Source organism: Nelumbo lutea, chromosome 1 (assembly GCF_056320005.1).
Source record: "Nelumbo lutea isolate HS-2025 chromosome 1, American lotus-T2T, whole genome shotgun sequence".
Classification (NCBI taxonomy): Eukaryota; Viridiplantae; Streptophyta; class Magnoliopsida; order Proteales; family Nelumbonaceae; genus Nelumbo; species Nelumbo lutea.
In genome coordinates, this window is record NC_142684.1 from 37,290,715 (window position 1) to 37,311,684 (window position 20,970).

At 39.1% G+C, this 20,970-nt stretch overlaps 1 protein-coding gene across 2 annotated transcripts in view; it reads right to left on the bottom strand.

Moving 5' to 3' along the window:
- Window positions 1-20,970, bottom strand: part of MLH1 (MUTL-homolog 1) — a 104,514-nt gene that overhangs the window by 35,827 nt on the left and 47,717 nt on the right. For both annotated transcript variants that reach the window (XM_088982022.1, XM_088982102.1), the window contains exons 10-13: window positions 8,386-8,480; window positions 8,111-8,219; window positions 7,297-7,459; window positions 6,558-6,719 (exon numbers count right to left, since the gene is read on the bottom strand). In XM_088982022.1, coding sequence (XP_088838148.1) covers window positions 6,558-6,719; window positions 7,297-7,459; window positions 8,111-8,219; window positions 8,386-8,480 — 529 coding nt within the window. The remainder of the gene's footprint in view (window positions 1-6,557; window positions 6,720-7,296; window positions 7,460-8,110; window positions 8,220-8,385; window positions 8,481-20,970) is intronic.

Sequence of the window (20,970 nt, forward strand, 5' to 3'; positions counted from 1 at the left end):
GATGAGTGGATGTGATCCTTCATAGAAGGTGGTGGGGTTATGTAGTTGAAACAGTTGGCTCCATGCACCCTATGTGGCTTCCCACATTTCCAGAGACATATTTCGCAGTCTCTATCACTGAGATAGGAGGGAAATCTCAGAGATGAACATATGAAAATGGAACATAGATTAAAAGCCTTATCTATGTAGATAACATGAATCAAATCAGGTTGTGGACTAATATCTGCTTTGCCTTTTATTAGAAATAGCAAACAGACAATTCGCCAAACTGTTGGACGACAATAAGCTTAAGGGCCCGAATTACGCCAAACTGTAGGTGTTTCCTAATCCAAATCTTTTATTTGGATCTGGACTCTTTAAGTGGTAAGGATAATCTCTTATCTTATCTACAAATAAAGATTAGCCTTCCTAATCAAATTAGGAGTTGCTTTGACCCAAATCTTTATTTGGATCTGGACTCTTTAAGTGTTTAAGGATAATCCCTTATCTTATCTGCTGATCCAAATCCCAGATCCGCCCCTATTTAATTAATCTAATTAACCCAGTTCGAAATGGGCTTTTAGGCCCATTAAGCGTTCAGGCTCACTTCCTCTTCAATGTTGGCTAGCTTGGCTCTCTTTGTATGTGTGGGACCCTATTATTGATCTAGACATCAACCACGTTGGTTCAGCCCAGCCTCTGTTACAAGGCCTGGCCGAATTCACTATTGAATACAGTGAACCCCTGAGTCCATCACTATGGGCTCTTAATGGGCCCAACATTTACACTAAATGGTCCTTGGGTCTAGCCATCTTATGAAGGCCCAAGGACTATGAGCAGATGCTAGATTAGCCCATCTGGTATAATCCTCAATGGTTATACACTTAACCTCTCAGCCCATAATGATCAAACACTGCCTGACAAGAGAAGACCTCTCCCTCGGCTACAAAGTGCAGTGTTGCACTCTCTACTCACATGGATCCCAGGAATTAAAACCTTTTGCAAACATTTTGAAACCATAGTATATATATGTATATATCTATATAAACATATTTTGCAAAAACAAATTTCAACGGTTAAAATCAACTGCCGGCAGTTTAGGTTTCCATCAGAGAGAGAGCATCCCCAATCGTTCACTTTGTCTGACAAATGGGCTAATCCTGTCACTATGATCATCCACTCAGATGAATTCTTGGACTGTCCCAACATACACACGTTTTGACCCCCTCTAAGGATCTCACTGATTGGCATATCAAAGACGGCCCAATCCGACACCTAGTGTTGTATCATAATCTGAGAGAATTCAAGAGAAAAAATGAATTGATTGTATTGTCTTGGAAGGGGCATATACACAACTTTATATAGAATTACAGAGCTAACTTACAGGGCTATAAAATAGGAAACTAACTTTTCCTAGAAAACTAATTTCTATATCAGTGGGATTCTCCAATTAATATCCCATGATTCTAGGAAACTAACTTATGTATTTTTCCTAAACTGATGGACCTAAAATTATGGAGAATCAATCAGAGAGTCAATCTTCTACTTTCCAACATTCCCCTCAAGCTGGTGAATATGCATCTTTCATTCCCAGCTTGGAGATAAATCCTTGGAATGCCACACTGCAAAGCCCTTTTGTCAACACATCTGCCAATTGACCATTCGTTGAGACGAATGGAGTGCAAATTAATCCGCTATCTAGCTTTTCCTTTATGAAATGCCTATCTATCTCAATGTGCTTTGTCTTGCCATGTTGGTCGGGATTGTGAGCAATGTTAATAGCTGACTCGTTGTCGTAGAATAATCTCATTGGACCTTCCCATCTGATCTTTAGGTCTTCCAAAATTATCTTGAGCCATAGTAATTCACATACTCCCTGAGCCATTGCCCTTAATTCTGCCTCCGCACTTGATCTAGCTACGACTTGAATTCCATAACCATGACATGATCATGGAGTCGGCTTCGTCCCATGCATCATGCATCAAATCTTGGATCTCCTTCCTTCGGTCCCGTCCCTAAGAGATGGCTAAGCTTTCCTTTTCCCTTTAAATATGTTCGAACAAACTAAGATCACTTCAAATAATTTTTCCCGTTCAACCTATATGCTGCCTGAATGTTTTGCAGGTCGCCAGATGCTTGATGGGAGGAGACTTCTTCCGATTGTGCAGTGGTATTTGATACGGTGGCTTCTGACATATTGGACGGGCTTCAAGAAAGAGAGAAAAACAGACAATGAAGGTCTGAAAAATTTAGTAAGGGTTGGCAATAAAGGCCTAAAGAATCTTTCAGCCAATGTCCAAAAAAAGGTAACTGTAATGCTCCGCCAAACTGAAGAGTGGATCGAAACCTCTCAAAATCAAAACTGATCCAAACCAAACCAAAGGGATTCAGTAAATCTGATCTGGGAAACACCAGATCTAAGATTTCAAACTGATCCGATGTCTCTACAAAGAGATCCAAGAAAATGGATGAATCCGATGGCGCAGCAGTCCAGAAGAAAAAAATGTAGAGTTCAGATCTGTAGCCGATCTCGAAGAAGAATCAAGGACACTCAAAAACCTCCCAAATACTGTTAGAGAGTTCTTGAACCAGCAGCAGCAGAGATGACTGAAGAAATACTATGTGTAGATTAGGTCGTGACCAGCTCTGATACCATGAGAGAATTTGAGAGAAAAAATGAATTGATTGTATTGTCTTGGAAGGAGCATATACACAGCTTTATATAGAATTACAGAGCTAACTAACAGGGCGATAAAATAGGAAACTAACTTTTCCTAGAAAACTAATTTCTATATCAGTGGAATTCTCCAATTAATATCCCATGATTCTAGGAAACTAACTTATGTATGTTTCCTAAACTGATGGACCTAAAATTATGGAGAATCAATCAGAGAGTCAATATTCTACTTTCCAACAGGGTACACAGCCTTAAAAAAAAATCCTAACACAGGGTACCAAGGAGAACCCCTTTTTTCTTCAGAAAACACCTCTTTTCTGTAAAACACAGGTGCTGTAACAGAACTAACAGGTCATCCTTTGACCCACATATCAACAGGAAGGCAATTACAGCAAGTACAGGTCACTTTCTGACCTCCAGTTCACCATAGAAGCTGCCGTTGCAGCACACAAAATCTGTCACAGCAAGTACAGGTCACTTTCTGACCTCCAGTTCACCATAAAAGCTGCTGTTGCAGCACACAAAAGGTCCACATGACCTACAGTTTTACAAGGATCAGCCAACCCCACAAAAAAGGAAAGACAAGGGACTGCTCGCCTCACATTAACAGTCTGAACCAATTACAGGTTCTGTTCTGTCACACGACCAGAAAAAATAAAAAAAAGGAGAGGGGAGAGAGGGTATTTAGTCCGATCTGGATCTGGCGAATGGAGAAGACAGGGAAGCTGTGCTTGATCTCTTCTTTCGGATCTAACAGTCCCACTCTGATACCATGTTATCAGTGCAGTGATGGAAGAGAAGAGAAGAGAAGAGAGAGAGCAGAAGAGAGGAGAAAAGATTGAGAGTCAAAAGCATGCTGGCGGCGCCAACTATTTTGTTATATGTACTAGGGTGACAGCAACTAAAAAATAAAAGGGGTAAAGGTACAATAGTACCCCTGTGTTACTATACTTAGGAAAATACAAGCTTTCGACAGTCTGTATAGACTGGCACATATTATGCTTGCCTTATGGGGTGATGAATCTCAAGTCACTTGTGTAGAGTCACTAAAGCAGATAGATATGCGGGTGCCTGTCAAGAACAGGTTTGCTGAACATGACCATAATAGAACAGTTTACATGGAATCATTAGTCAGTAACTCATCTTAGCCATACAAATACCCACATACCTAAGGTATCATGGATGTCTTGTATATGGGGCATTATAGTTTGATGGTGCAAATATCGATCCCCTAACTAAGGGATTTAAGCATGCACATGTTGGCTATAGTGTCTTATGCATGGAGAGGTATGTGAATTCACAACATGGAATCTATCATTCTCAATGAGAAAGAATGTCCTATGCGACTGAAGTTGATGAGACTCAAGAAGTACTTGGCTAAGGCAATATGGTAAATGGAAAGAGTTCCAAGTGTGATCATATGAGTCATCATCAATTCAATGGGGCATATGACTAAGCTAGTAGGGTTTGACACATTCACCATGACCCTTTTCTCTCTCAGGATATTGTATGATAGAAGGATTCGACCATATGGCAAGTTGGCAACTAGAGATGGAAAGGTTCAAATTGCTAAATTCAAGCTGTTAAGATAGCCGTGACATATTGCTAGGTGCCACACATGGTTTGTAGAACCACTATGAATAATGGTTGATTATTCACATTTAAGGGAGAATTAAAAGAATTTTAATTCAATCCAGCTAGGAGTTTTATCTAGGATGCTGAAGGAGTTTGACATCATTTGCCAGTGCCTAATAGCATTGAACCTAAGAGGTCACACACATTTTAGGGGCAAAACACAGACAATTTATGGAGAGGGTGTGCAATTAGGAGGATTTATTGGATAAGTCCTTTCCAAATTAGAAAAGGAGTGAAAACTATATAAGATATAGAAGGGGGCATCCCAAGGACTACAGAATTCACTCTTTCTCTTAAACTCTACTTCATAACAGGTTCCTAACACAACCTTGAGCTACCCTCTCTCTCTCTCTCTCTCTCTCTCTCTCTCTCTCTCCCTCTCACACACACACACACACACACACACACACACCTAGATTGTGATCTACTAGAAGGGATTGGAATCTCTGTCTGTTGTTTGCTTCACGTGGATCAATCTTGGAGGCCAAACGGTTGTGAGACTGCAGCTAGAATCAGTTTTCCTAAAAGTTCTGCTTCAGTAAATAGGGTTTATCAATTTTGTTTGTAAATAGGGTTACGTGAATCACCATGGGAGAGATCTTGGTTTATCAAGATTAATTAATTTTTAATTTCCGCTGCATAAAAAATAACAAAGGATCCAGTAGAATCTTTCAGATAAGATATGCCCCATATTAAGTGTATCGTATCGACGATACACTTAATGATTACATGCTTCTAGAGGTGACTCTTCCCTGTCAAAGTTGTGTGGGATCCTCCCATCCCCTCTCCAATTAATCTTGGTTTATCAAGATTAATTAATTTTTAATTTCCAACTCTATCGATGATTACATGCTTCTAGAGATGACTCATTCCCTGTCAAAGTTGTGTGGGATCCTCCCATCCCCTCTCCAATATTCTTCATGTTATGGACTATAGGAGGGGGAAATGTCTCACTTGAGAAAATTTGGTTAGAAGAGGCCTATCAATTGGGGAGAGGAGCTTGGTGTTTCATGATGTCTCTTTAGAGACAGTGGATCATCTGTTTCTTCACTGCCTCAAAGCTTGGGAGATTTGGTGTAAGATTTTATCAGCAGAAATGATGGGCAATGCTCCCAAGGACACACTTAAAAATTCTCAGATGGTGGCTTCGTAATGATCTGTCCAGAGTGGGCAGGAAAATATGTAAATTCTTTTTTATCAATAAAGAAAATTTTATTAATTATGTATCTGCCATCAGATTTGCAATCTTTCAATGATCCTGAAGGCATGTCTGAAGATCCAAGGTAGATAACAGTTGCATTTTGTTCAAGAGGTGACCAATTTCAAGTCCCCTTCTACCTCCAATTGCTGGAAACCAAATTGCTTTCTAAGCCCTTGTCCTTGCAGCAAGGTCATCAACTCAGCGTTCAGCGAATCTCCAACTCAAATAGGTACTGAGTACAAAGCCACAACCCTGCCTAACGAGTCTCTGAATACACCCCGTACCCTGCCAACCCCAGATTTCCCATAGAACTCCCATCAAAATTCAGTTCCACCAAATTAAATGCTTGAGGTTTCCACCCCATGATCACCCTGTCTTTTTGTTTAGAAGACTACCAATTATCACTTCCACCCAAGTTCTTAATATATCATTCACTGAGAAGTCGAAAGTTTCCCACTACCTTTACCCAATGTGCAACTTTTATCTTTATGGTATCTATTTTCACACTGTCTTTACCAGTAGCAGTGATCGAGAATAAATCGAGGGAAAAGAATCAAAGGATATTCAGCAGTAAGTTCTCATAAGAGGACAAAATCTGGAGGAGAATTTTGGGTTCACCTTTCCTTTGGGTTAAAGTGATAGGTGCTTCTAAAGAAGTGACTTTTGAGAACATTTGCTAGTTCATAATCTTTGTACAGCTTCTCACAGAAAAGCTTTTGCATCTTGGGGTTCTTCCCCTTTTCTAATGTTAATTATACTTTACCTTTCTCTCAAAAAAACAAAAAAAGCTAAGAACATTGTTTCCAAATTTGAGACAACTGATAAAATACAAACTCACATGCATGTAAGCAACACAATAAAGCAACCCCCCACAAATTTTATGTTGACATCTTTTCATCCTTTTGCAGGGCCTAAAATACTATTCCACTTTATCCAGTTCCTCCAAAGACTTACTTCGGTAGCCTTAAGATATGCATACTGAACAATCATCAGTTATCACAATTCTTTGCCAATAATAAACAACGTAATATTGGTCAAAATAGAGAAAATGCTATTAAGACTTACATCATTGCCCAAACACAATACAAATTCCGGTACATGATCCATATCAGGTGTGTACTGATCAAGTATGACAGGAAGCCTAGACAAATCCCCTTTTTGATCAATGTGAATGCTGAAATATTCATCTAGCATTTCAGCTTTTTGCTTGAGCAGTTCAGTGTTCATCTGATAAAAGAAAAATAAAACATAAAGACAATGCCAGCAGAAATTACAGAAAAAGGACAATAAAGAACTAACTAGGCTTGCAAGAAAGTTGTCAATTTTGTACTCTTTTCCACCTCAAGAGACTTGCTCTAACTCCAACAAGAAAAATATTACCCAGGGGCAATATCAGTAATTAGACTTGCTGACAAACCAGGCTTCAGGCCTAACTTTATACTATTTCAGGCTCGGGCTCCAGGCCAGGCCCATTCAAATTTTGCAAAATCCAAGCCCGAGCCTGGTCCATGAACAGGTCCACCAGTAATACAATTGAAGGAGACAAATTCTAAACAGATGTTCAAGGCCATTAGAAAATGAACTTGCACATCATGACAAAGCAGATCAATTCAAGTAACACTTCATTGAAAATGGGAATAAGTTCAAGTAACATGGAAATCCAACCCCACAACTAGGGAGTGGGAAATAAGTTTTAATCAATAACAACAGCAGCAATGGTGATATGATGATAATGATAATGGGATAACTAATAAAAATATGCATTCAGTCAAACAAAGCAATCTACAGAGGGATAAAAAGTTACTTCAGCAATTTTCTCTTTTAGATCATCATTCTCGCTACATTCTGGGTCTACATCCTCCTTCAGTGCCATCATTATTAGCTCTGGTAGTGGAGCAGGCTCACTTAGTTGAATAGCATTGAAATGGGCAAATCGACGTAGAACTTGCTGATACATAAGTTCTTTGCTGCAAATCATGGACAGCAGAGAGAACTTATAGTTGAAAGAGTGTTCCTATCATTTATCAACAAAGGATGATAACTGAACAGCAATAAAGAAGGAAAAAGATAGAGAGAACAAGATTGGCAATCATGAGAATCTCACATGACAAGCAATAGCTAGGGTCAAATTTTCTTTTTTGATAGACAGGCTATGAGCTACTGCTTTCAAGACTCATCCTAGTTAAAGAACCAAATATCACTGGAAAAAAGATTATTCACAACCCAAGTTCATGAAAGAACAAAATATATCAATTATTATTGATTCCTATGGAACGATCAGTCTTACTAAGGATGAATTAACTATAAAAGGTCAAACCTGCAAGCAACATTTTACTTATTTATCAACATGACTCTCATATACTAAAATTGGCAGTTTAAGTATGTCAGAGGACAGCAAAGCTTGACTGTGAAGATGCATATGTTTGAGTCTGAGAGTGGCTACTTTGTGCAAAAAAATGTGATATACTTTAGAACCGTACCCAGTCTACCCCTTCCAAGACCAAAGATAGCTGGGACCAATATTGGGTAATGGCCTTTTTTATATGGTTGATGACATAATCAAATAAATTTTCAGAATTTATTCTAGTTCATAAAATGGAGAAATACAATATTATTACCTCAAATTCACCACATTAACAAGATATAAGTGGGTATTGTATTGAAGTAATGCAAAAAGATCATCTGCCATTCCAATAAATGTACAATGCTTCACAATGTCCAGCAGACCTATAATAAGCAGATAGAACAAATGACATAAAGAACAGTTTGATCCTAGCATAGTAGAAACGAAGAAGCAGTTTGATTAAACATGATAAAAAACACAAGAAAAACAAAATACAGGAAGAAATGGAAATAATAAAAAATACAAGAAGAACTATATGGCACAACATACCAGAGTGACAATTAGAATCAATTTCACTCAGAAGCTCCTGAATGCTAGTAAGATCTGCACTTTCCTTTGGATTCCTTCTTCGTCTCACAGCACATCTGTAAACAAAGATTAAAGAGTGTTGAGAGGTTTAGGGGTGATCGAGTCAATCAAGCATTTGTTAGATAGTGTATGCCCTTAGCTCCAATCAACATGATGTACATTATGACATTTATTGTAAATGAATAAAGTACATATTTGATTCATGTTATTGTGGTGTGCTTCTGGGTAATACCCTTAAACTGGACACATATGAGACTTGTGTTAGTTTAGAATCTTCATAGCCGTTGGATAGATCTAGGGAGATTTATCCTGCCAGGGCTGACACTGATGTGCTGCCAAGTTGGTTGGGGCGGCTTGTCTAAGCTGTCAGGGTGAGACATGAGGTATAGTGAGGGTTTTCTTGAAACCCTGAACCGGACCAAATTCCAGTGTTGCCCTAGATCCTTGGAGACAAATGGGCAGAACTGTAATGTTACACCTGACCCCTAGACTCGATTATGGTACTGCACTATGTGTTGGATTGGGCTATCTTTGATGTGCCAATCAGTGAGATCCTTAGAGGGGGTCAAAACCTGGGTATGTTGGGACAGTCCGAGAATTCATCTGAGTGGGTGATCATAGCGATTGGATCAACCCCTTTGTCAGACAAAGTGAATGACTGGGGAAATGCACTCTCTTTGATGAAAACCTAAACCGCCAATAGTGGATTTCAAATGTGTTTGAAATTTGGTTTTGCAAAATATATTTATATGGAGATATACTTATATATCATGTTTCCACAAATTGTTTGCAAAAGGTTTTAATTCCCAAGATCCATGTGAGTAGAGAGTGCAACGCTGTACCTTGTAGCCAAGGGAGATGTCCTCTTTTGTCGGGTAGTGTTTGATCATTATGGGCTGAGAGGTTAAGTGTAAGACCATTCAGGGTTATACCTAATGGGCTAATCATGCATTTGCCCACAGTCCTTGGGCCTTCATAAGATGGTTGGACCCAAGGACCATTTAGTGTAAATGTTGGGCCCGTTAAGAGCCCATTATGATGAACTCAAGGTTTCTCTGTATTCAACAATGAATTCGGCCAGGCCTTGTAATAGAGGCTAGGCTGAACCCATGTGACTGATGTGTAGATCAATGATAGGGCCCCACGCCATACAAAGAGAGTCAAGCTAGCCAGCATTAAAAGGAAGTGAGCATGAAAGCTTAATGGGCCTAAAGCCCATTTTGAACTGGTTAATTGGATTAATTAAATAGGGATGAATCTAGGTATGGATCAGAAGATAAGGATAAGAGGATAACTCTTATCCACTTAAAGAGTCCAGATCCAAATAGAGATTTGGATCTGGGAACTCTGAATTTGATTAGGAAAAGATAATCTTGTCCAACAAATAAGATAAGGGATTATCCTTATCACTTAAAGAGTTCAGATCCAAATAAAGATTTTGATCAGGAAACTCCTAATCAGATTAGGTGATCATCTCTTCAAGTCTATAAATAGAGAGCAGAGCGGATCTGAAAAATGCACATAACAACTCAGTTTGACTGTTTCTGCCTTCAGTTCTTTTTCTCCCTACTCTTGCTGCCCTACCCTGTTCGATCTCCATTTCTTGGATCTGATCAAGATTTGATCTTGATATTGTTTCTTGTTAGAAGAAACAATTCTGAAGCTGTGCTCACTACCCCATTCGATTCTTGCTGAAGAATCAACGGTTCTTGGTGAAGAACTACCTGTTGATCCTGCCTCATCGTAAGTTGTGTCATCTTCAGTGGAGGGAGGATTTAGTACTCTTTGAGCATGAACACTTGCGTTAGGAGGAGCAATTTTGTGTGGATTCCGTATCAGGTATACCTCTCCCTAATCTTGGTTTCAGATTTGGTCTAGTTTGGTTACAAGAACGAACATTGAAAATGCAGTTTTCTAAATTGGGAATACGATTCCCGGATGGGAGTAAAGAAATTTTTTAAATTTCGTCGAACCTTCCTATAGGGTTTGGCCATTCATATGATGAATCTCACATTCCCTCAGTGGTATCAGAGCTAGGTTCAAGTCTTGAACCATATTAGATCAGATATGGATCTGCGCAAATGGGCAGAAGGCATTCTACCCGATTTGCGCAGTTAGCATTTTTTCTGGGAATTGGTTCCCAGATTATGGGCGAAGGATCTGGAAAATAAATCGTAATTATTCGGTTATATTTATAGAATTGTCCTGTGAATGTTTCTTGAATTCTTGGGCTGCGCGTGTGATGGAGATCGAATCTTTTCGGTGCAAAGATTAGCGCACCCTGCTATTTCTTTTCTATAAGATTTGGTCTGTAAATAATTTTTTTTTTTTTAGACATTGTATAGGAATTCAATGTGATGTAATAATAGAAAAATTAGGTTTTTTCTATTTTATTTCATCTGGAGAGTGCTGAAGTGCGCAACAAACGAGAAAATTTCGTAGAAAGAAGTTTAGAGATCTGCGATTTTGCAGATATCGATTCTGCAATCTGCGATTAATTTTTCTTTGCAAGTTTGTAGGATGTCCAAGAAAATCACAGGGAATGATGTACATTATGACATTTATTGTAAATGAATAAAGTACATATTTGATTCATGTTATTGTGGTGTTTTTTTGTGTAATACCTTAAACTGGACACATGAGACTCGTGTTAATTTAGAATCTTCACAGTCGTTGGATAGATCTTGGGAGATTTATCCTACCAAGGCTGACACTGATGTGCTACCAAGTTGGTTGAGGTGGCTTGTCTCAACTGCCAGGGTGAGACTTGAGGTACAAGCAGTGTGGGTTTTCTTGAAACCCTGAACCAAACCAAATTCCAAAGTTGTCCTGGACCTTAGAGACAGATGGGCAAAACTGGAATGTTACACCTGGCCCCTAGACTCAATTATGGTATTGCACTAGGTGTCGGATTGGGTTATCCTTGATGTGCCAATCAATGAGATCCATAGAGGGGGTCAAAACATGGGTATGTTGGGACAGTCCGAAAATTCATCTGAGTGGGTGATCACGGTAACAGGATCAGCCCCTTTGTTAGACAAAGTGAATGATCGAGGAAATGCACTCTCCCGGATGGAAACCTAAACTATCGGCAATGAATTTCAAATGTGTTTGAAATTTGGTTTTGCAAAATATATTTATATAGAGATATATATTATGTTGTCACAAATTGTTTGCAAAAGATTTTAATTCCCGGGATCCATGTGAGTAGAGAGTGCAGCATTGTACCTTGCAACCGAGGGAGAGGTCCTCTCTTATCGGGTAGTGTTTGATCATTATGGGCTGAGAGGTTAAGTGTAAGACCATTCAGGGTTATACTTGATGGGCTAGTCTTGCATCTACCCACAGTCCTTGGGCCTTCATAAGATGGCTGAACCCAAGGACCATTTAGCGTAAATGTTGGGCCCGTTAAGAGCCCATGGTGATGGACTTAGGGGTTCATTGTATTCAACAGTGAATTCGGCTAGGCCTTGTAACAAAGGTTAAGCTGAACTAATGTGGTTGATGTGTAGATCAATGATAGGGTCACACGCCATAGAAAGAGAGTCAAGCTAACTAGCATTAAAAGGAAGTGAGCATGAAAGCTTAATGGGCCTAAAGCCCATTTCGAACTGGTTAATTGGATTAATTAAATAAGGGCGAATCTAAGTATGAATCAGTAGATAAGCATAAGAGGATAACTCTTATCCACTTAAAGAGTCCAGATCCAAATAGAGACTTGGATCAGGGAACTCCTAATTTGATTAGGAAAAGCTAATCTTGATCTATAGATAAGATAAGGGATTATCCTTATCACTTAAAGAGTTCAGATCCAAATAAAGATTTGGATCGAGAACTCCTAATCAGATTAGGAGATCACCTCTTTAAGGCTATAAATAAAGTGCAGGGTAGATCTGATAAATACACACAACCACACAAAAGACAACTCAATTTGACTATTTCTACCTTCAGTTCTTTTTCTCCCTGCTCTTGCCGCCCTACCCTGTTCGATCTCCATTTCTTGAATCTGATCAAGATTTGATATTGATATTGTTTCTTGTTAGAAGAAACAATTCTGAAGTTGTGTTCACTACCCCATTCGATTCTTACTGAAGAATCAAAGGTTCTTGGTGAAGAACTACCTGTTGATCCTGAATCATCCTAAGTTGTGTCATCTTCAGTGGAGGGAGGACTCAGTACACTCTTTGGGCATGAACACCTTCGTTGGGAGGAGCAATTTTGCGTAGATTCCGTATCAGGTATACCTCTCCCTAATCTTGATTTGAGATTTGGTCTGGTTTGGTTACAATAACGAACCTTGAAAATGCAGTTTTCTAAATTGGAAATACAATTCCAGCATGGGAGTAAAGAAATTTTTGAAATTTCGCCCAACCTTCTTGCAGGGTTCGGCCATCCATATGATGGATCTCCCATCCCTTCAGCATTGTTCTTTTCTCCTCTAGTCAGCCTCTTAAGTTTCTGGTTTTTTATTGTTGAAACTACAGCAACTTATTTTTAGTGTCCAAGGGCCTGCTGACTGCTGACAACAACATCGCAGGTGACCAATGTCAGAAGTTCATTTGGCTTGTTAGACCAAGAAGAAAATGAGCCCCTCTCCCAATAGAGCTTGATTTAAAATGAATCTTGGTGTAAATCTTGAAGGGGTTGGTGGTGATTTGATATTTTTAGGCATTTTCATGTGGAAAATGATCAGCAGTTTCTTAACAGAGTTGGCTGCCAAATATAAGTTCTTTTGACTTATTGGGGGAGACCAGAAGTGGTATCATGTCATTTGAAGCACTGTGTAGTGATCAATAATGTTTTTCCTACACTATATTTGTCTCTCAATCTTGTTTTGTGGTACTTTAGGGATGTGGAAGATTGATTTGGGGATTCTGTTTGGTGGACAATATTTATTGTCCCTTCCATTGTTCCATTGGTCTGACTTTTTGACAGGGGTCTTGTCACATCATGTTCTAGCGTTTTAAAACATTTAAATCTCCCAACTCACATTATATGCCATTTCGCTGACCCAAAGAGACGATACAATCACATGTACCATGGGTACTGCAATCGACCCCCGACACCTCAACATCAACAACACTCTACAAGGCCCTCTACGGTCATAACCCGCCTCCATTTCAACATACAAGTCAGACTCATAGCAGTAGCCTTAGTAGATGAGCACCTCATTAATCGGGACAAAGTGCTGAAGCTGCTAAAAGCCAACTTGATTTGAGCTCAACGGAAGATGGAATCCATTACAACCAGAAACATCAGTTGGTTAAATATCAGATCAGTACTTATGTTAATCAGAAGCTTCAATCATACCAACAAACCACTTTTTCCCAGTGCTCATGGCAAAAGTTCTTTGCCAGGTTCTTTTGCCCATTCTGTATCCTTAAGCACATTAGACCGGTTGCATACAAATTCAATCTTCCCCCTTCCTCTAAACTACACCCAACATATCACTTATAAAGAAAGAATTGAGCAAACAAGCCATTGCTAGACTCACCTTGCCTCAATTCTTCAACTCTAGAGAGTTTCAAGTCAAGCCCTCTAAAATCATAGACTTTCATTGGGTCTGCACCAGTAAGAACATTGTACAAGTAAGCCTTGGTTGCTGAAGATGCCACATGGAAACCATGTGAGGTGCTGAATCATCAATTTCCTCACTTCAACCTTCATAACAAGGTTGAACTCAAACAAAGGAGGGCTATTAGGGCCCAAATGACCCAACCCATAGTCTACATGATCCATCTAGAGTGCAGTGTTTTAAAAGCGCAAGGCGCAGGGGTCAATTTGCACCTGAGGTGCAAGGCACGCGCCTTTTAAAGCAAGGTGCAAAAATAAAAAAAAAGGCTAAAAATTAAAAAAAAATGCCAAAAAAAATTCAAAAATAAAATGCAAAAATAAAAAAAAAATTATTAAAAATAATATTAATAAAAATATAAACTTTAATTTTAAAATAAATGTTTTAAAAAACCTATTATCTAATATTAAAATACATAAATATAACATGTAAAGCATATTCAAATGAGAATTTAAAAATAAAATCAAATATATAAAACATTTTCAAGCACATAAGACCCACAATCTCTTTTTTTCTCAATTGCATTACTTCAAGTAGCTAATGTGATGTAAAACATATTACGTTCCTAATTCTATGAGCCGCTTTTGTACCACACCCCTCGAGGCAAGCCCAAATAAGTCCACGTTAGGTCTTAAATTCTTAGTTCTCACACAAAAAAATAATGAATTTATAGTTTTAATTGCTTTTTAAGAAGACATTTTATTAGGACGAATGAATGAACAACATTACCAAATAGGGGGCTCTCAAAGCTTCAGTGAGCAAGCGAAGTTTCAAAAAGCGCACGACTGGGCTGAGGCACAAGGCGCACCGGGCATGTGCCTCTTGAAAGGGTTGCGCCTAGGACCTAGGTGAGGCACCTACCCTGAAATGCGCCTCACTAGTGCGCCTAGGCACGCTTTTTAAATCACTACTAGAGCGGTAGTGGATATTTGGCTTGATCCAACCAAAAGGCCGACAAAGGATGAGAAATCGGTGGCTTACCATAGTCACAAGCAATTCATGACATAAGATATTTCTACAATAAGAGGTTACATCAGCCTAATTAGTTACAAAGATGTAGAGTATCTTCAATCAGTTACTCTTCATCATAGTTCTGACATTTACCTCTCAATTACCTCTTTTCTTCTTTTCTTTTGGTTGAAGGGCAGGCTCCCTCAAAGTAGCCCTTGAGTTGGCAGGAACCCAATAGAATATAACTCCAAAATATTTTGGACTTAACATGGAAGCCCTATATCCTCTCCTACTTCGAGTAGAAATTGCACTTCAGCTGATTTCAAATCAGGTTATTTTGTCAAGTTGTTTGGAAACCCTCTGGGTCCCATGCTGTCCAAATGGCATTGATCTCAGCCCCCTTGATTCTAGGGTTAAAGCTTGATCTTTAGGTTATATATTTGAAGCTAGGGTTTGAGGTCTAAAAGAGAAAACATCTGGAAGTCATCCTATTGATCTAACTAAGATTTCAACTAAGAGAATATAGAACATTTCTTTGAGAAGTGAAAAACACACTAGAGAAAAGATACTCCAAGTCTACAACACATACAAGCTTTTGAAACTGCAATTGTTTGTAGAGATTGATTCAAGAAGTTTTGATTGTGACAACTGAAGCAATTCGGTGGTAAATACCATTGGAGGATTCTGCACTTGTGGAAACTCTTTTAATAGGCATGATTCTGTTTATTTTGGGTTAATTGGGCTAAACAAAGAACCTTGATTAATAATCAATGCAGGGGCCTAGAGACAAGGTTTACAAAGAGATATCTTGTTGCTTCAATTATCACTCAATGAAACTCTATTATCCTTCTTGATCTCCGGTTTTTCCCTTCACATATTTGGTGAAACTATCTACTGGAGCATATAGAAGGTTAGGGTACCATAATGGGAAGCAAACTAGACCTAAGGTTGATGATCTAGCATATCCTTGATGCGAGTAGTAAAATTTAATGGTCATGTCTGTTAGACAGTTTTGTATGCCCTTAGTTTCAATCAAAATTGATGTGCTTTATGAGTTTATTGTAAATGAATAAAAGTACATATTTGATTCATGTTTCCTTGGTATGTTTCTGTGTAATACCCTTAAACTGGACACTTATTGAGACTCGTGTTAGTTTAGAATGTTCACAGCCAGTGGGTCGGTCTGGGGAGACCTATCCTGACAAGGCTGACACTGTGGTGCCACCAAGTCGGTTGGGGTGGCTTGTCTCAGCTACCGGGGTGAGACCCTAGGCACATACAGTGTGGGATTAATTGAATCTTTGAACTGGACCAGATTTCCAGTATTGCCCTGGACCTTGGAGATTGATGGGCAAAACTGGAAAGTTACACCCGACCCCTAGACTCGATTATGATACTGCATTAGGTGTCGGATCGGGCTGTCTTTGATGTACCAATCAGTGAGATCCTTAGCGGGGTCAAAACCTGGGTATGTTGGGACAATCTGAGAATTCATCTGAGTGGGTGATCATAGTGATAGGATCAGCCCCTTTGTCGGACAAAGGTAATGATCGGGGATGCACTCTCACTGTTGGAAACCAAGACTGCCGGCAGCCGATTTCAACCGTTGAGATTTGTTTTGCAAAGTATTTTATATGAGATATAAAAGTATATATATTATGGTTTCTAAAATGTTTGCAAAAAGGTTTTAATTCCCGGGATCCATATAAGTAGAGAGTGCAACACTGTTACTTGCAGCCGAGGGAGAGGTCCTCTCTTGTCGGGCAGTGTATGATCATTAAGGGCTGAGAGGTTAAGTGTAAGACCATTGAGGATAATACCTGATGGGCTAATTTTGCATCTGCCCACAGTCCTTGGGTGTTACAAGGTGGCTTGGCCCAGATACCACTTAGGGTAAGTGTTGGACCCATAGAGCCCATTCGATGGGTTTCAGGGGGTGCAATGTCTTTAACAGTGTATTCGACCAGGCCTTGTAACAAAGGCTGGGCCGAACCCATGTGGTTGATGTGTAGAACAATGCTTGGGTCCCACGCCATACAAGGAAGCCCAACTGGGCAGCAGTTAGGAAGGTTAAGTGAGCACATAAGCTTAATGGGCCTAAAGCCCATTTTGAACTGGGCTATTTATTTAGTTAATTAAAGGGGTGAATTCTGAGATGGATTAGCAGATAGGATAGGGTCTTAATCCTATCCACTCAGAGAGTCCAGATCTGAATGTGATTCAGATCTAGAAACCTCCTAATGGGATTAGGAGAAAGCTAATCTAATCTGCAGATAAGATAAGGGTTTATCCTTATCACTAGAAGAGAAGGCTGATCCAAATATGATTTGGATAAGCACCTCCTAATGGGATTAGAAGCTGATCTTTTAAGTTAACAAAAGAAGGAGGGGGCGGCAGCCTTTAGGAGATATACATCAGATCCTCTTTAGTGCTGAAACAAAAGAAGAGAGAATTCTGCACCCTGCGAATACTCTCTTGCCGCCTCCCTGTTCTTGCCGCCCTGTTTGCCAGTTCGATCTCCAGTTGTGGGAGAAGTCAAGATTGGATCTTGACATCAGTTCTTTGAGAAATGATTGAAAAGGAAGCTGTGCTCACGTACCATTCTACTGATTCTTGCGAAGGACAGAGTTCTTGGGGAAGAACATTGCTGATTCTGCTCCATCCTGCACTGCGCCATCTTCAGTGGGAGTAGTCTTTGGATCCTTCCTTGGGCGTGAACACCTTCGTTAGGAGATATTACTTCTCCGTATCAGGTATAATTCTCTCCCATTCCTTTTGGTTCAGATCTGCTTCAGTTTAAGGTTCAAGAATGATCCTTGAAAATATGATTTTCTAAATAGGGAATGTGATTCCCAGTTGAAGGGAGAGAAAAATTTTTGAAATTCGCCCCCTTATTCCGCAATCTTTGGGCGTCCATGAGATGGATCTCTCATCCCTTCAATGTCATGGTTGATTTGTTCAATTCAGTATTATATTGCATGAAATTACATGTTCTTGTCTACCGCGGAGAATATTTGGGATAGGTTTAATGCTACCCATAGTAGTCAAGGCGACGCCTATGCAACAAGGTGCCCTTGGAGGCTCGCCTCACCCAGTTGCCAAGCAGTTTTGCATATTGTATAATAAAATACTTTTATATTGTTGTTGTTTTGAGATTATAATTATAAAATAGACATTATTAAAGAAAAATATTAATTTTTTGTGTTTATAAACTAATTTCTTTTTATTTTCTTATTTGCTAGGGTTTAATCAACACAAACATTGCTAACTGCTGTATTGAACCCTCAATGACTTCAAAATCTGGACCAATAGTTAAGGGAAAAATTTTATATTTTGTCTAATCAACACATTTCTTATTCCACATCTTCTTCTTCTTCCACCTTTTTTTTTCTTCTTTTCCTATAACAAAAATAGGGGTTCAGCCCCTATATATTTTTGAATTTTCTTTCCTTTCTTCTTTTTCTTCTCATAAATATGTTGATTTTCCAGACTTAAACATGAAGTTTATAATTTTCTTATGAAAATTATGGATAGTTATTAAAGAATGTTGGTTATGGAACCTAGGGAACTACCCTAGGATAGTTATTAAAGAAAGTAGGCGACAAGGTGCCCCCCTGTCACCTCGCCTTGGTGCCTTGAAAACTATGATGCTACCTATTCTCAGAGTAGTAACACCATCAAGATTTATCAAGGGGAGGCTAGCCGTGGTGACACAGGGAAAGGTTTGTGAGCATGTAATTCACTTCATTAGATGCTATGGGAGGAGATGGACCACTTGAAGGCTCTTGAATGGAGGGACCTCATAGATGATGATTAGTATTCGCGAGACATTGAGAAAAACCGAGTATTTATAGTCTTGGCTGCACTTATTCCAAAATTTGATTTTACTACACATATTCTGAGTGACAGTGTCCTTAGTCTTCCTATAGCTTATCCATTGGTTTAGGGGGAATAATGTTATAAGCTATGGGTCCCACCATTGTTGAAGATCATTCAGCTCCTGCTACTTTTAGATTTAAGACAGATACTAGAGGCAAGGTCATTCTTGCTAAGAAGGCATAGGAGGTAATCTGTGATTATTGTAACACCAAGCACACCAAAGATTGTATCGTGAAACTCTATCCTCATTTAAAGCAAGACTGATTCAGGAACAGGAAGAAGGTTAATGCTAATGTTGCTACAGCATCAGAGACATAATCTTCTTATTCTGTTGCTGTCAATTCAGCTTGAGAACAATGGAGCTTGTACTTGTACCTCTTCGAGTCCTATTGCTCCCACTGCATTTGCTAAGAAGACATAGGAGGTAATCTGTGATTATTGCAAGACCAAGCACACCGAAGAACGTTGCTGGAAACTCTATCCTCATTTAAAGCAAGACTGATTTGAGAACAGGAAGAGGGGTAATGGTACTGCTGCTACAGAATCAGAGACATAATCCTCTAGTTCTGTTGCTGCCAACTCAGCTTGAGAACAATGGAGCTTGTACTTGTACCTCTTTGAGTCCTGGTGCTCCCACTGCATTTGCAAAGTCAGGTAATATTTGTTAGTTTCATGCTTTTACTCCTAGACCTTGGATAATTGATTCAAGCGCCTCTAACGATACGACTGGTATGACTTCTCACTTTGTTTCCTACAAGTCATGCTTTGGTAGATCTCATACCCCAACATCAAGTTGGGTAAAGTCCAACTAAGTGATGGAGTTTCTCTTAGTTCCATTCTTCATGATCTCCAGCATGACATCTATTAGTTCTCTCACTAGAACTTTAAATTATTGCATAACTTTCTTTTCAAACCATTTTGCTTTTTAGGGCCTGAGCATTGAAGAAAGATCATTTAAACAGGATGTAAAGTTAATGGTGTCTATCTTCTGGATCAGCCTTCTCAGCACCTAAATCAACCCTCAAAATGGGGGATAAGCCTCAAATGGAAGTTTTCTACCTATCCAGCATCAGCTTGGTACCAGAGCAGTTCATTCTACATCAAATTAAGCAGTGAAATTTTGTCAGTACACCACATAATAACCAACCACTGAGTAAGTTCAAGGAATTCAAAGATCATTTTTCATGCCCGTTTCTTATGAACTCAAACTTGTCCTCCATTGACTTGGAATTGCAAAAAATCCTATCCAACAATTTTTACTCGCAATGTTCTTTCTAAGGAAGATAGGACTGAGTTGGCAACATTGAAGGAAATTGAGACTATAAAGCATGATAAAAAATTGGAAATGTTAGATGGTTTAACAGAAATGGTTTCCCACATATGAAAACTTTGATTCTTGAATTCCAGTCTAATTTTTCAAGCTTCTCATGAATCATATAGCAATTTGGTCTGCTCAAAGAAATGTGTAGTGCCAAGACTATTCAACCACTAATGTAGTCTGCTCAAAAAAATGTTAGACGGTATATGCCCTTAGTTTCAATCAAATTGATGTATAGATACATTTATTATAAATGAATAAAAGTACATTATTGCTTCATGTTAATATTGGTATGTTACCGTGAATTTACCCCTTAAACTAGACACTTATGAGACTCACGTTAGTTTAGAATGTTCTCAGCTGTTTGATGGACTTGGGGAATTTATCCTGCCAAGTCTAACACTGATGTGCTACCAAAGAAGTTGGGGCAGCTTGTCTCAACTACTAGGGTGAGACCCGAAAGCACATGTAGTGTGTGGTTAAAACACTGAACCTGGACCATTTTTCAGTTATGCCCTGGACTTTGGAGATAGATGGGCAAATCTGGAAAGTTACACATAACCTGTAAACTTGATTATAGTACTATACTAGGTGTAGGATTGGGTTGTCTTTGATATACCAATCAGTGAGATCCTTTGAGGGTCAAAACCTAGGTATGTTGGGGTAGTCTGAGAATTTATCTGAGTGGGTGATCATAGAGATAGGATCGGTCCCTTTATCGGACAAAGTGAACAATAGGGTTTACACTCTCTCTGATGGAAACCTAAAATGCCGGCAGTGTTTGGTTTTTGCAAAATATATTTTTATGATTTGGGCGTGAACTTCC